Source organism: Crassostrea angulata, chromosome 7 (genome assembly GCF_025612915.1).
Source record: "Crassostrea angulata isolate pt1a10 chromosome 7, ASM2561291v2, whole genome shotgun sequence".
NCBI classification, from domain to species: Eukaryota; Metazoa; Mollusca; class Bivalvia; order Ostreida; family Ostreidae; genus Magallana; species Magallana angulata.
This window is the reverse complement of record NC_069117.1, coordinates 10,946,986-10,964,305: the sequence shown is the minus strand read 5'-3', so window position 1 is coordinate 10,964,305 and position 17,320 is coordinate 10,946,986. Positions and strand designations below refer to the sequence as shown.

Genomic DNA, 17,320 nt, shown 5'->3' with positions numbered 1-17,320 from the left:
TGTTCACGTTATTTTCTTTAAATCTTATCTATGCTATTTGAAGAAATTTTCCGGATATGAATCAGGCATATTCTGTTTTCATTCATTACGGTGGTGTGACTTCAGTCATTACCGGGGCCCAAAACTAAGTCCCACCAGAACCACATCTTAACAAAACACGCGCCACTAAATGTATGATATTTTACCTATTCTATCTATTCCAGGTATCGAGCGACTGGGTGCGTTCTTTCTTTCAGTAATTCACATACAGCCACATTCACCCACAAAGAAATAGTCTAGCATAAAGGTTAAATAATATCACTCGCTATAAGGTTAAAAGATACCATCTCTATCGTCTTTAGTTATCAAAGTGATCCTATCTCACGCAATACACAAAAAAGGAAAATTCATTCAGATTATTTAAGAGTCAATTAAAAGATTTAAATATACTTTAACAACTGTGAAACCATATACATCAAAGAAATAATTATAACCAGTGTATTTTGACAGATTACAGTCACCTTTTCGATCTTTTCGTCGACCCGTGCTTCCTGCGTACACACAAGCGTTGCCGGGTGGTGTACTGGCCCAAAGATGCATTGGTGACGCAAGCAGTTCAATTAGGTTATTGTCCACTCACAAAACTATTGGGTGGGAGGGGTAATCAACTTTCATATCCCCATTGTCTCCCCACAGACTCTTCGGCGCAATACAGTTATATGCTTTGTAATTTTGATAATTTCCGGAGGTCATTCGGTTTAGTTGAGCAGCATTGGTCCTTTGTGTTGCACCCTTTGATGCAAGGTTATATCGAAGATAAAAAGCCAAATACTTGTAATATCACATTAAAACGATCGGTATTTTTCAATTGACTTAAAATTACGAATTCTATCTAGTTTATTACAATGTATTTTGAATTATTTTATCAATGTCACACTTTAACAAGGTGTAATATTACAAAGTGAATTTTACTGGCTGGAATTTATATTGTATAATGGGCTCCATACTAAGATATCAATCACAACGCAAGAAGAACATCTTGACCCGCGTGAACTTTCACCGATTGTAATACACCTTTAGAACCATTGTGTATTTCGGAGAGATGATGGAGAAATAATGTCGTGCGATTTCTTGTTTTTTTCCACCCCCGGGGTTGTTAGACAACGCCTACTTATCTAATAAAGGTCATGACCTGTAGTCGGTGTAGGTTGGAATGTGTTGACAATGCGTGAAATCGGTGGTGGACAATATATCCCTGATTTTATCTTTTAATTAAGATACATGTACTAATGAAGACATAATGGTGAATAAATTTAATAATTTAAAATTCGGGGTCAGCCGTACAGTGAGGTAAGATTATCGAAATGCTGTCGTCACGGCCTTCTGTTGTCGTTGTTGAGGTTGTTTTGTTGTTTACTTTTCAACATAACTGTCTAGGTAATTACATACGTATGACGGCATCAAGAATATATTGTTCAGCCAACGTTTAATGACATTAGGACGGGAGGGCTCAAACTGATGATAATGGAAATGGCGACATACTTTTGTTTTATTCATCCACTTTATGAAACATTCGTTTGCTACTAATGGATTGTTAGTTTGTAACGTACATTGTCGATAAACAAAAAGATGAAAAGATCTTATGGTTGATGTTTTTATGTGAATGAATATTGTCCCCGAAATAGGTGTGTCCTTTTAAATAAAAACGTTCGACATACATATGAAATATGATTTCCTTGGCACGGTTTTCAATAATTACATCTTAGATTAAGTTTAAGTTTTTGCAAATGAATGATTTTTTTTGGCATCATAATGATTGGTCTATTATTTTAATATTTACGAATCAGCTGAAAAACTAGCAAACTCCCATGTTTCGTTCCTTTCGAAACTTTCAAATGCTGAAGGCAAATTTCAAAAATATTTTCGGAATCCATTCATAAAAACTTAACACATGAATGAAATATCTCGATAATAGGTGTACCGGAATTCACACTTTGCTTACTGAATGCGTAAAATGATTTGTTAGGATTGTTTGTGGTGAGATGGTTTTTAGCTTACGATGTCAAAAGCTATCTTGTCCTGCGACGGAAGGTTGCAGGTTAACAGATTCCCTATGCTTGATTACACATGGATGTTCTGTTTTAACGGAGAGTTGAACATTGTAGTTTACGAGTAGGGTGACAAGACATTAAGTTCTCCTGTCAGGTATTACGATTTGGGGTCAGTCCGTGCTTTTGTAACAATCTTAACTCAAATCATCTTTTTTTCTGCGCACAAGCTATGAAAATTATTGTTCTGCAATTTTTTTTTTGGAATTGCATGGATTCATAGCAGTTACCTACATTGTAGCTATGCAAAATCATTCCCATTACCTATCTATGCAAAATCATTCCCAAATATCTCTTAAACGAATTTCATTAAGTCGTTTGATGTTTCTTTTATTTATTATTTTTCTTTGCATTCAGAACAATATAAACGTAGATTCTTAATCTTGCATAAAAGTAGTTTTCATTTACCTCAGAAATGTTTATACACATGAAGTAATATTATTCTAACAATACAGTCTTGTTGACTTTATAACTATGAGTGAAAAATTCTTCAGAAATTTTAATTTGCGCTGCCTTTAAGCTTTCAAATTGACACAGATATTACAATCCATCATTCCAAGCATTGATGCATTAATTACAATTAATATAAAGACATAAAATTAATTAAGACTAAGGATGACAAAAGTGTAAATATATAATTAATCAGAAAAATAATAAGTATACACTTCATTCTACATAATTGGGTAAATATATATATATATATATATATATATATATATATATATATATATATATATATATATATATATATATATATATATATATGTGGGAGGTTTTTGTGGGTAGTGTAACAGTTCACCAACGATTTACAACAGTTAGCTGGAATTAAGCACCGTTATTTGTTAAATAAAAAATGGCCACCTTTACACTCAATGGCACAAAAAGTATAGTAAAGCCCACCTTAGATGTCATCAGATCACTGTTTGAAATAATGATACGTAAAATTACTTTTATTCAAAGATCGTTTCATTATTTCAAAGCAGCGATCTCATCTCCAAAAAGTGGCCCTCGGTCGCTCTTTAGATCAAATTATAATGCACAAACCGTGTAATTGAAAGGTGTGTACAGCTATTTTTCCATCAAAAAATTCTATTATTGGAGCTATTTCACGTATCTAAACAATGCATAAGAATAGCAGACTTCACGCATTAAGACAGAATGCTTGCATACTGACAATGCTAATGCTTTAATTGGTAGTTTCATTGTGGAAACTGAATTCAATAAACATTATTAAATCAGGGTGAAATTTGTGAGTTGCACTTTTATAAAGGGTATAATTATCCGTATGATTCACGTCTGTTGAGAACTTCTTTTAAATTAAAGGTAACTTCTGATGGAAAGTGCTCAAAACGCGTAGTAACGTCGACAACTGGAAGGTCAAATGTCCATGCGGAAATACTTCCTTTCAAATTTAGAGCACGTAAGTTTCTAATAATTATGTTTATTTAGCCGTTGTAAAGACAGACAAATAATCACAGTCAAACAAAACAGATAAGTCAGATCTTTGTCATTACGAAATAAAAAAAACTACAAACGGTTATTTAATTCAATTTCTGTGCTTTAAAGTTCCAAGGCCTTGCAATGCTCTACCGCAAAGATTGCTCAAAGTGTATATAAATAAAGGGAGGAATATATATTTTGAACATCAGCTTATGTTGTCATCACAAAAAGTTGTTTCCTTATTACAAACTATCGTCTACAACCACAACCTGTTTCAATTTATAGGCTAATTTACGGATAAGAACAACATGATTAAATTTTGTTTTCTAAAAAAACCTAGCCTTTTAAACTGTAAAATTACCAAATTAAAACACGATTTGAACACTTTGATTTCACGGGTACCTCGTCAGATATCAAAATAAAATTTTTCTCCAGAAATATACCCCTAATTTGGGTGTGTCTGTTAATCTCTTTGTTTTAAGTGTGTTTATTTTTGTCATGGAAACAGACGTATAAAATTCGATCAGTTTTACCAGTTTCTAGTTTGTTAACGTCCTGTAATCAAAACGTGCTTTATTTCAGTTTATTATTACCTGATTTTTTAAAATACCTTTATGAGTTGGTTTCCAGTAAATAAAATTAACCAAATATACCTTAAAACTTTCCCTTTATCTACCCACACGGAAAAGACTTAAACAAAACTGTAATAAATTGTTCTTAAAGTTTTAAATTTCAGATACCCATTTCGGATTTAATCAGAACCACTTTTGAATTTTTCCTGTTACAATTACATAACAAAATGTCTTTCTATAATTAGACTTTCAGAGTCAACGTATTCCTGACAACTGATTGTCATTTGCCGTGTTTAATATTTTTCTTCTTCTAACGGAAATGTCATTAAATATATAAGATAATGCAAATGATGCATCATTAAACTGTTTATGGTCATCTCTTATAAACCAAATTCTTTATTTGACCCATTTTCGACATTTTTCTTTTTTCTACATATATATTGGTTTTTGTTATGAGTAAAAATGTATTCACTGTATTAGCATATTATTTTAATAATAAAAATGCAATACTGCATTAATATGACGGCAACGATTTTTTCCAGCTCAATTGCTTTATTATGCAGAAAGAAGAAAAACGTGTTCGTAGAGTAAAGCAGAAGATCATTTATTTTTAGCATCAATTCAATGCGTGTTATTCAATAATCACGATAATTAGGGCATAGATGGTCTCACCATCGAATATGGTAATAAGATTACCAGAGCATGGCGGTTCGAGATCGCACCTGTCTTCCAAACCATCTTTATTATTTTTTTAAAATATGCATTGAACTTGAGAAAGCAAAGTCTCTATAACGCATTTCTTGTTACTGAGACGTTTTTTTTTTCGTAGTTTACTTTTTTCATTCTCAAATATAAATTCTCAATCGTCTGTCAATACCCCTTTACTTTGAATGGTCTTTTTTACACACTTTTAAATTTGTTAAAAAGATGGAATGCATGTACTAGCATTAAATTATGACACTGCAATTTGTTGCACGGCACATGTGAACATAAATTCAATTTTTACCTCTAATACCGTTTAAATTTTCAAAAGCATTACGGAAATAAATTTGATACCTTGTAACAATAAAATTTGTTGTCTATTTTGACAGAGGTAGGACCTCGTTTTTCAAGGATGGAGGAAAGTGTGTCGGACAGCGAAGTTGATTTTGGTTCATGTAAAGAAGATCGGTTCCCCAAAGTAGGCAATAAACGATGGCCCTACGCTGTAAGACGAGTTTCCATTGGCTGGTCACCTGTTAGGGAGGCGGGGCTTAGCAGTAACACTGACACCGCGTCCATTCATCCAAAGAGACTAGTTGAACTGTTAAGAATTCCCTCAGTAAATACATATTCTACACTGAAAAGGAAACTTATTAAATCGAAATCCAATCCGGAATGGATTTTGGAATTTTTACAACAATATGGGCTAGAGATTCTGTTCGAAAGTTTGGATCAACTTGCTAATCAGAAATCTTCCACTTTTTTGGACAGCGTTTTATTAATTTCTTGTGCGGAATGTATTAAAACCGTCATGGATTCGTCCCTGGGATTGGATTATATAGTGGAAAATAAGGAACAACTTATTCGGAAATTTGCATCAGGTACGTATTTTCTTAACCAGTTTTCTACTATTACCTTTATTTGCTCCCCTCTGTTAATTTTCAGGTAGAATAGGTCAATATTCTACACAGGTGAATTGGGCCGCGCTCTCCGATACTTTAACCGTCTGCAGGTGTATATATTAACGCAATCATTTTAAATAACAAACCACTACATATCGTATAACACCCGTCCATTTTGTCCCCAAAATCTTTGGAAATATACAATATTTTAATCCATTTCTTTTAAAAACTGTTTCAGATTAACTAATACGTCCGATTTTTGAAAATTTTAAAATGTAGTTAAAAGTCTTGAAAAGGATGATTGGTTAATTAGGACATTCTCCTTGTACTTTGTTACATGTTAAGGACATTTCCAACAAATTGATTTACATTAGTCATTTCTTAAGATCAGAGAAAGCTTACTGAAATTTTTAAATTTGAACTTCTTAACAGTTACTTTCCATTATATGATCATGGTCCCCCCCCCCCCTTCACCCCCCCCCCCCCCCAATTTTGAGATCGTTTAGTCTTGCTCCCCTCTAAAAACCATGACCGTGTAATTCCTCTATGGTGACATGACAAGTTGGTTTTGCTTTTAACACATTATGTACCAAAACATCTTGTAGCAATGCGCGCCCAAAGAGTTGTACTTATCCAGTAATGGCCGATATTAGGGCCCGTTATTGGGCCCTTGTGGGCAAAAGAAGACAGTGAAGATATGCTAGTGTGGAAGAAGAAAAAAAGCAAGCTAGTTGTGTGGCAATCTAGCCAAACCAACGACGGGAACTTGAAAAGTTTTCACACATTCAATTTTTCTTCCCTACGTGAGCAGAATAGGTAGATTTTTCCCGCTTGAATGTATATATGGAAATTATATAATATGCTTTTCTGTGCGGTGTGTGCGACGTCTCAAATGCAGCGAGGCATGTGATGAATTAATAAAAAGAAGAGGGGAACCTGCGTGAAAGCGACTTCCACATAACAGTCAAGATATAGACTGCAAGAAATTCTTAACTTTAAAGAATATCTTTACAGGCGTACGTCGTCAGTGCAAGAAAAGAAAGGTTAATAGCAGCAAGAATCTTCATGTCGTTTTTGAATGACAGATGCATTTAATTTTTTCTCTTTTACAACCTCAGAAGTTTAATATCCTGATAATAGCCAATCCATCTGGTTTGGCTGTAGGCCAGAGAGGTTTGGAGCTAGATACACAGTTTAAAATCTTCTGCCTTATTTCGCCGGACATTGGGTTAGTTTCGCTTTCTCCTATCTCATTCTCTGACGACACAAGGATTACTCGGCCCGGGAATGGTACACATGGACTGTTTACTGTGGTAGCCCTACCCGATATTGAGAACTGCGATATCTAACTTCTCTCTTGGACATTCTCCAGCTCAAAGCTTAGCCAATGGATTCAAAACAACAGAAGAATGACTGCTTTATCAACCAACAACCCTAATTAAAAGTTCACTAATAAACCCTTCATGCATTGACATAATTGCAAGATATATCGTCGTTGGCTTACTATAACGTACATGTCAGCCAAATGGACGGAATACAGTACAATATACTGTGTCAGTTTCACTCAATGCATTGTCTGCTCTGACAATTGATCAGACATTGTCTGCGCTTTCGTCACCTATAATTTATGTCTACTTTGCAGAAATACACTTCTTGCGTAATTCTCAATATGTATTCGGAACAGTCCTCCACAACTCTCCGCCCCTAAATCAAAAACAACATGCATTCAGTTTCAAGGTTTCTAAAGATGGAAGCAATTTCAAATTGTTGCCGAATCAGTAGATCTTTGATATCAAGCTAGACTCTTTTCAGGACACTGTCATTCCCCCTCGCTGCGTGGATATGCTTTGTTGAGATTTTGGCAGATCGCAGATGACACTCTACCAACAGAAACTTATTAGTTTCTTTCCATTTTTTTCCCGCCACCCACTCAGTCGTCTGCTGCTTCGATACACTACGTTCCCGCCACGCTCCGTAGTAAATTAACTTCCGCGTGGCGACGGTATCCACTGATAAAAGTACAATGATAATTGTATATTCATAGTGTCGAACTGTTATTTTTGTGGCCTTTTTGTTACCATTTTCTCTCTCGTCTACGAGAAGCGACGGGTTTATTAAATCTTTGCGCTACTTTACTGTCAGCTCTGACCATTAAGACGCGTTGAGGGCCGTCGTCCATGGAATGAGTAAGACTTGAACCAGTCTTGTAGTATGTCCCATTAACTAACACTATTAATGTGTCTATTGGGCATTAATTCGCTATCAGACCTAGGGTCATTTTTAGAAGAGAAAAAAAATCTTGCATCGTCATGGACCCCTTCTTGTCCGAAATCTTTCTCCGTCAAGCAATTGTCAGTGCGCCACGGGCGTTTTGTCAAACCTATAACTGATAATTGGTTTACCATGGCAAAAAATACAAGCATGAATTACAGTTCCCTGTTCTGTGTATTGAATTCGGTGGTCCCTGGGTACGGTCCGTAGCAAAAGCATGCCAAACACAGCTTGGTGCCCTCTCTCACGTATTGCTAGAGTGGTGTTCTGTGTACCATCATTATGTTTTACCTGAACAGGAACAATCCCGTGTGGTTACAATGAACTTCTGGACTTGATCTATTCATTTATGTGTCCCAACTCCTGACCTTGTCAGTATACATAATAGATCTACACCCCCTCCCCTCTCTCTCACTTCATTCCAAAAAGTACATCTTCTACACATACCCTCTAAACGCTCGCGTACATATAGAAACTGAGTCCATATCGACATTCATTGCTTTCTTAACGAGATCCGTAACGCATAACCCATTGGTAAATCGTTAACGATGTCAAATTGGACAGATATGAAGGAACGAATTTAGGCTGCCAATTCATCAGAAAATCTCGATATTATCATGTAAACAACTTGTTTAGAAAAAGAGTATGTGTAAAAACATCCATAACCTCCTGGTTTTATTAAATGTTTATGCACTCTTTATTATAAGGTGACAGTCCTGTTCCAATCATGGATGCGTCAATCTAGAAACCCCTGTTCGTCTTCAGAGTTGGTGGTCGAACCTTTGACGATTCACCTCTCTGTTCAGTGCATGTTTGGTCAAAACAGACAAAATGTGTACCGCACATGACTAAATCGTCAGTCAGGGTTTGATTTTTAGAGTTTTGGGCCCATGTCCTCCCTAGCTTGCGTGGAGAGAGGGTAAATTGATACCACCTACATGTATAAAACTTCTCAGCGGACACCGGACTTGGGGTCAATATGTCACTGGTGTTCGATGTCCTCTTAATACTGTGTGGTGGAAAACACAATATTCATGCATTTCATTTGTTTTATTCAAAATCCTACATGGTATCCCCAAGGGCTTGTTTTCAGTGTGCTGTGGGGCAAACTATTTCTATGTTAAGTGCCCTTACTCTGCCTGCGATGATATTTTTTTCCCTCCGCCTTCTCAATCTTTTTATTTTACATTTTAAACTTTATTGTCGCCTACGCATAAACAAAACAATTAGCATTGTTGTACTGTTCTTTGCAAGCGATCATTGACCAGCTACATAAAAAGACTAATCAGATTCGCTTAGTCCTGCTGTAGATAGAACCTGCTTCCCGGGAATTATACCCCCCTCCAAGGTCGCTCAACTCGTAAATGACAATCGTTCGCACATCAAAGAAGTCAATTTCATTTCTTCAAATGGCTTCCCTTTACACGAAATTGTCTTCTAATTTGAAGCATTTTAATTCAAACCTAACGTATGAGCCAGCTTCGTTTAACGACCAACAGCAATAAGATTAACTTCTCACAAATAACTTTAAATATTCAATTACAGACCTATTGAATTCTATCGGCAAGTGTGACAAAGCAATGGCGATTTATATACATCATTAGAATTCAACGGCATTTGTCCGCAAACTGAAATAATGTTGAACTTTGGCAAAGCGGAGACGGGGGAAAATATCCCGGATGATACGGACTAAATGCCCGGATAATGATGTCGTCTGGACTTCATTCCAATCAAACCCTCTTGGACATTCCTCAACAGTACCAACATCACCATGAAGAGAAAGTAGGTTGCCATTGATGGGCGTGAGGAGTGTTTGTCTGAAGGCATTAAACAAAGTCCTTAATTGTAGAGCTGATAAGCAGCAAAACAAGCAAACGGATCAACCGTGAGTCACTGGTCTACCGGCAGGTTGGACCTGGAAAACGAGATCTCAAATGCCCGCTCTGCTACTACTGACCAAGGCCCCGGGCAAACTTTGCAGTGTATTGCAGTTCATTTGAATAATGACCGTATCAACATTTCATCTAAGACGCATGAATACTTACTAAACAACGGTCTCTACCCCTGTGGCCCTATGTATATGAATTGTTGTTTCATTTTTCTTGTTTCACCAAAACGTTGCGGCGGAAATTAATCTCACCTTAAGATGACCTTAGTCAAAAAGTTATGAATGAAATACAACTTCAGACAAGTTTACTCAAAATGTTGCAACTTGACGCCTTTTTTGTATAAACAGATGTGGAATCTCTCACATTACAATACAGTTATTCATAAATATCCAGTAACGTCTTCAAACAACCAGACGTCCTTTCCCAAGGTCATTCTCTGTATCGACTTTATTATCCGAGACATATTTCTGCATTCCAATCTATCTTTAAACAATGCACTCAACAATCATGTTAAGGTGCCCATATTAAGCCACGTTCGGATTTATTGAAAACGCTTTATCGAAAAGCTTAGAAATAATGATTTATATGACTAAAACGAAGTTCTGGTAGATAAAAAAGCTAAAACCGTAAATCTTGCAAACTCATAATCTGTCAAAATCAAAAGACGTCTTTCAAAGTCGCGGCCATTTTGATTTCGCTTCATTAAAATTAGGAGTCGGAGATCTTCCCCAACAGCAAATCCGGTCGTCTTCTTAATTCACTTTAACAATGACTCACATTCACGTGTGTCTCCATGTCTGAAACAAATATGACAATATTCATATCCAGGATATTTATGAAACAAGGACTAGGTCGAGAGTTTACGTGAACCCATGCGGAATGATGGGGTACAATTTATAAGGGCAGGTCGCGTGGTCAAACACAGTTAAGACTCGGGCTAAATATTTTGATGTCGGTCGATCATTTTGTGTGTACATATATAAAGGTAGAGATCATGAGAAGTAATAAAATATCCATTAGTTCACATGTCCGATATAAAAGGATCACGGATTTATTAATCCGTTAATATCAGTAGCCTCGGTCAGACATTCCCTCATAAATCTTTTTTCTATTAACATAACCATTGCCGCCATAGTATAGAAATCGAAACTGTTCTCAAGCCTGTAAGGTTGATTTAAACGCTCTTTACTTCATCAACTTTTATGATATTAAGTTGTTTGGATAAGCTTATAAAAGATAAACATGAACTAGACACGATCTCGTTGCGAGCAACGAGGAGGTCTTCCGTCTGATTTTAGAACTTTAGATTTATGTTCGATCTTGATTTTGCTATTTAACAGCTAAACATGATTTAAAACAGGAAAAGAGGGTCTACATTTAAAGGGCCAGATACTATTTTTTTTCAGGTGTAAGAGCTTTGTTCAACAAGTGGTCAGAAATTCTTGAGATATCTTATAAAAAAATATTTTAGGGGCCGGACCTTATCTCCATTTTGGGGCCACTGAACCAAAATTTTAAGGTTGCATGTTGTTAAGTACATCATTTCGAGCATATTTTCTTTATACTGCATTTCAACATATTTTTCCTTTTTGAGATATAGGTGAGCAAAGTTTTGGACTTTTGACCCCTTAAAAATCCCTAATAACGGAACACATGAGAAAATCATTATAATGTTAAGCTACATAACTGTTAGATAAACATATCTGCTTCCATAATCTATTCCGAAATATCCCTCGGTAAAGAACTATAGGAAAAAGAATTTAGAGCCCCCTAGTTCCCTAATATTAGGGGCCAGTCCCCTTTTCTTGGTATCAAATGAAAGGTCATTTGATTATAAAGACATTTTGTTCAACAAGTGTTCAGAAATTCGTTACCGTTCTTGAGATATCTGAGAAAGAATGTTTTAGGGGCCGGTCCCTTATCTCCTTATTGGGGCCGCTGAACCAAATTTTTTAGGTTGAATGTTATTAAGTACATCATTTTGAGTATCTTTTCTTTTATACTGCATTTCAAAATATTTTTCCTTTTTGAGATATAGGTGATCAAAGTTTCGGACTTGTGACCCCTAAAAACCCCTAATTACGTAACATATGAGAAAATCGTTATACTGCTGGGATTTATAACTGTAAGATAAACATATTTGCTTCTATAATCTTTTACAAAATATCCTTCGGTAAAGAGCTATAGCAAAAAGACTTTAGAGCCCCCTAGTTCCCTAATATTAGGGGCCAGTCCCTTTTTCTTGGTATCAAATGAAAGGTTGTTTGATTATAATGACATTGTTCAACAAGTGTTTAAAAATTCGTTACCGTTCTTGAGATATCTGAGAAAGAATGTTTTAGGGGCCGGTCCCTTATCTCCTTATTGGGGCCACTGAGCCAAAATTTTAAGGTTTCATGTTGTTAAGTACATCATTTTAAGGATCTTTTCTTTTATACTGCATTTCAAAATATTTTTCCTTTTTGAAATATAGGTGATCAAAGATTTGGACTTTTGACCCCTAAAAACCCTTAATTACGTAACACATGAGAAAATCGTTATACTGCTGGGCTTTATAACTGTAAGATAAACATATTTGCTTCTATAATCTATTTCAAAATATCCCTCAGTGAAGCGCTATGGGTAAAAGACTTTAGAGTCTTCTAGTTCCCTAATTTGAGGGGCCAGCCCCTTTTTCCTGATATCAGCTGAAAGGTCTTGTAAACATAAACCTTTTTTACATTACATGTCTTAATAAAATATTTTCCAGAAAAGAGATAAAGAAAGAAAAGCACGAAAATTCACGACGTTTTTTTAATCTCAATTTTCGGGTCCAGGCGAGCGTCGGCGCTATTCGAGATAAAAATGATTTGAGACCATCATGCATAACTTCAGTCTTTTGTCTACCATCCCTGAAAATTTTAACTTTATATCTGCAATAGTTAAAGAGGAGTTCCACCGACAAAATACCCCTATAAAAATCATAAAATCGACGATATCTCAAAAACGGAAGTGACGTCATCAATGAAAAAAATTTGCAACAAGGTTCAGATCAATACCTATCAGATCTAAAAGTTTCATAAAAATTAAATGAGCCGTTGCTGAGAAATGGCGTGCACAAAATTTGTAAGAAAAAAAATAATAATAATAGGGAAGAAGAAACAAAGCAATAACAATAAGGTCTTCCGTTGGAAACGGAAGACCTTAATAAGAAAAGGCTTAGACCTTCTCCCTGTGTAACCCCATCACACAAAATTACACTGCATTGTTGAAGCATGTAGTCCGAGACACATAAATCTTTTTCCTCTATCACACATATTAACTGTATATCCCCGGGATGTCATTTTTCCGGACCATAAATAACAAGCGAGATTTTGGCCCTTATTCACCTGCATGCATTCGGCGTGAGGCGGGGGCCAGCTAAAGATCACTGTGTGAATGAATCGTCTGCGTACAGAGGGATGGCCGACACTTAGCAACAGTGGCTGGCAAGAGATGCGTAAAGGGGGACAGTGTTTGCTTTAGTTTTTATCTAAGCCAACTGAAAGAATCATTAAACGTATAATTAGTTAATTGTTAAGTTTACGAACAGTGAGGAGGCTTTGATAAATTAGATAGATATCAGAAGATCTACGCATACAAATGAAAGTGTGCCTTGAAGGATTGACCCCATGTCGTCTGCTTGTGGTATACAAGGGAAACAATCCCTGAATATGATTACGTTACCCCGAGTTCCTGAGATATTAAAGGGTCTCTCAGTTTTTTGAACGACTCTGTCCCGACAGTGGCTAAATGATTCACTGATTGTCTTCGTAAACATCAAGAAGCCGAAATTCATGTCCAATTGCTAGTTACTTTTACACCAACACTTTATCATTAGTGTGATTTCTCAATCACGTGAAAATACGATGTAAACAAATGAAAGAGATAAAATAAACTAATTTATCACTTAACACCAACAAGGAATGCTTTGTTCTAGAAAAAAAATGTTTTTACATGGATTGAAATGTTTTAATACAGTACGTGATGTACATGTTAAATTAACCTTTGATAGGTATTTAGGCGTCATACACTGAAAAGTTCTTCTTACACACAGAAGAGTTCTTCTTACAGACACGTGATTCATCACCGCAGTAAATTCAGAAACAGAGCAAATATTTATAGTAACTGCTCGAATTAGTTTCGTACATAAGTCTTAAATGATCTCTACACTACAGTTTGTGATATGTTTTTACATGTTGAACATTAATCACTTGTACTCTGTTTTGCAGCATTGGACACCGATAATGTTACCGTCAAGAAACAGATTCTGGAGCTTCTGTCCGCTCTCTGTGTCTACTCCAAAGATGGCTACGCATGCACTCTGGACGCTTTAGAGCATTACAGGGTAAGATCTACATTCAGAAAAGCCTCCCAAGTACAAAGATTTACCAGGCACGCCGCTGTCCTATTGCGCGCCAATGAAATCCACTTAAATCTCTTTTTTGGTGTGAACATATAAAAGGATCGACAATATATTCAGTGACTTTAATTTCAGTTCGTTTGATTCGCGGTATTGAAGATGAACCATTTTTTTAAAACAAGTTTATTTTTCACACCTTAAATGTTGATACATAAAATTTGAGCTTGGCGTTGCCTGTATATAGTGTGCGTCAAATGATTTTATTTATTCAGATTGAATTCGATAGGCATCTATCATGTCTCCTGTTTAATCACATATATTGGCAAATTTTCAATTGGCATCCTCTGTTTTCCTGTATTCGATAAACTTCTAAGAAGCCATGAAATTTAGAATTCAGTCATACACGTCAACTACTTTCAAAATGTACAAAATTAAAAGAAATGATCAAATGTACGTTTTAATGTCTAGAAATAGTTTTTCATATGTGAGAAAAAATTCAAATAAACCAAGATTGACCTATACAGAGGGAGGTCATTAACTAGGATTCAGACTTGCAGCATAATGCAGCCGAGGGGACAAACACAGATACCCGCTAATATTTCACTTGGGCACGTTTCTGTTGTAAAAAAAATCATTTCAAAATAGCATATTTACCATTCGAATTATTTTCAAATGCCTTGTCGTTTTCGGCCTATTGGAATTGTGGCGGTGTGTACACAAGCTTGTACACAAAGCAAGGGGCTCTTGTTCCGGTTGCTAAAACACTTGTTCGCAACTCTCTGCTGTTTTGTGACGTCAGGGGCCACATCTGCTTGGTGGCTATTCTCAGAAGCTAAATGATGACCGACATGTTTGCTTGGTTTCTCGGTCTACATTTTTGGTTGTGATCGGTAAATACCATTACAACACCGTATACAATATTCAAATAGGGACATTCACTCGATTTGTGTATCTTATCAATTCTCAAAGTGAATATATAAACAAACGTAAACTAGAAGATTATAAAATCAACAAGAACCAGTGCGTCGGTTTGTATGAGGGCCGAGGATTTCTGTGTAAGCTGGACATAGTGCTAAAAACCACATCAAAGATAGAATAGTCGATCGTTGCAGCAAACGTTTGTAACCAATACACAATGATTATATATGTGTGTCAAATGTTGACCTTCATATAAGACTACCAATACTAATAAACGACGAGACACGAGTCTTAGGCATTTTTTTGGCCTGCATTCCCAAAAGAGGACCGATTTTAACCTTGCATATATCATGTATTTAACATTTATCAACTGGAGATAATATTTTTATCATCTTTGCAGATCAAGTTTCCATTTATTATTTTTCCTTGCCAGGTTTAAATTGTCTTTTGCACAATTTTCGAAACACTTGATATTTATTTGGCTTTGAGGACCTCCTGGCTGGAGATTTGTTTTGTATGAAGAGCCGATAAAGTTAAGATACACAAAATTATCTAAAAAAAAATCTCGTCCTCTTTGCACGCGAGGTCTGATACGAAGTAACGAAAGACGAACAAGGCTTGTGCTCATTTTTCCTTCAAAAGAGGTTAATATTTTTTGTATCTCCATTGACGTCACAGTTAAGCATAGTTGTCCTCTCGTCTTTATCAATTTATATTCTGTTGTTTACCTAATCAGATTTATTGAAACATTTCTGGCAAATCCCTGTACAAATTAAGAAATCATACATAAGTCGCGTGGTATCTTAATTAAAAACCGAGAAAGCCTTTACGAAAATTGCAACATTCCAGAAGAAAATGTCATAGCCGGTGGCAATGTCTTAAAGTTTTGTTTTAACCCTGCATAAATTGAACGAAGACTAGAAAAATTGCTTTAACATTAGAATTTCAAATGTGGTCCCTCTAACCTGTTTTGTACGGACTATTCGACACACTGTTATGTCAGAAGGTATTCTTCCATATAATTTGAATATCTAATGAGGCGCGGCTGAAAGAAAGTTCTTTCAACCGTTTCCAGTATTTTCCCAAAAATGCAATATGGCGTAAAATTTTGAATATGAACTACCATTCTTAACGCTTTTTAAAACAATTTTATATTCGACAAATTACAATAGATGAAAGGAACGATCTTTTCTTGTCAATTTTGGGGGAACTCTTTGCTCAACAAAATTTTCCAGAAATATTGCTAAATACGAATCATAAGTTTCATTGAAATTGTTAGGAGTAGTTCCACTTCGATGAAAAAAAAATTTGAATCATCTGTTTGAAATGCAGATACCATGACTTTAGCAAGCTGAATATATGGCAATTTTTTACATTATGCATGGACCGGTTTTTAAATTTATGAACATGTATATTGTAAATATGCGCAACCAAACTGGTTTATGGCTCACAAATACATGCTCTACGGTAGATTAAAAAGCTGGAACATTCCTAATTTGCATACTTATGTATCTCCATAAACGTACACCATGAAAAAAATAAATCTTATATCTTTGAGATGAAAGCTGTATAGAAATAAATTATAAAACTGCGCGTGCAGAGTGCAATTAGTTACACTACTTGAAAACAGGAAGTTCAAGATGCCAAAAACCCGAAAACAGATTTTTGTTTTCAAATATTCGTGAGCTTAATTTTGAATCTCCCAATAAAGGTAATGATGTAATTACATGTGACATATACTGAGTAGATGTGGCATGGACATACTGTCTTTTCGTTTGCAGACGACAGTCAGTCCCGAATTTGTCCTTTAAAGGGTAAAAAGCCTTCAGGTGGCGTCTAGTTTGGCGTCCCAGAATGCCCCCTTTCGAAGATATCATCATTTAGACTTGGGAGTCTTATAAAACATCATGTGTTTCGCCATTGATCGACAGTCAAAATAAAATGACATGTTCCGAAAAGAGACGACCTTAATTAACGTTAAAATCTAATGTATATATAGATGGATTGAATTACATTACCTTAAAGTATAAAAAACCCTAAATTTTTGCGTTAAAGAAGTCATATGGACCAAATAACCGTTTAAACCACTGCGGATTTTGCAAATACGGGTTCCTTTGTAAACATTTCACTTAAATAAAGCCTCCCTGATCTTCTTTTA

At 35.7% G+C, this 17,320-nt stretch overlaps 1 protein-coding gene across 3 annotated transcripts in view; it reads left to right on the top strand.

Annotated features, from left to right (window-relative positions):
* LOC128155410 (formin-J-like) overlaps positions 1-17,320 on the top strand; it is a 55,975-nt gene that overhangs the window by 18,920 nt on the left and 19,735 nt on the right. For all 3 annotated transcript variants that reach the window (XM_052817102.1, XM_052817103.1, XM_052817101.1), the window contains exons 2-3: positions 5,191-5,682; positions 14,114-14,229. In XM_052817102.1, coding sequence (XP_052673062.1) covers positions 5,191-5,682; positions 14,114-14,229 — 608 coding nt within the window. The remainder of the gene's footprint in view (positions 1-5,190; positions 5,683-14,113; positions 14,230-17,320) is intronic.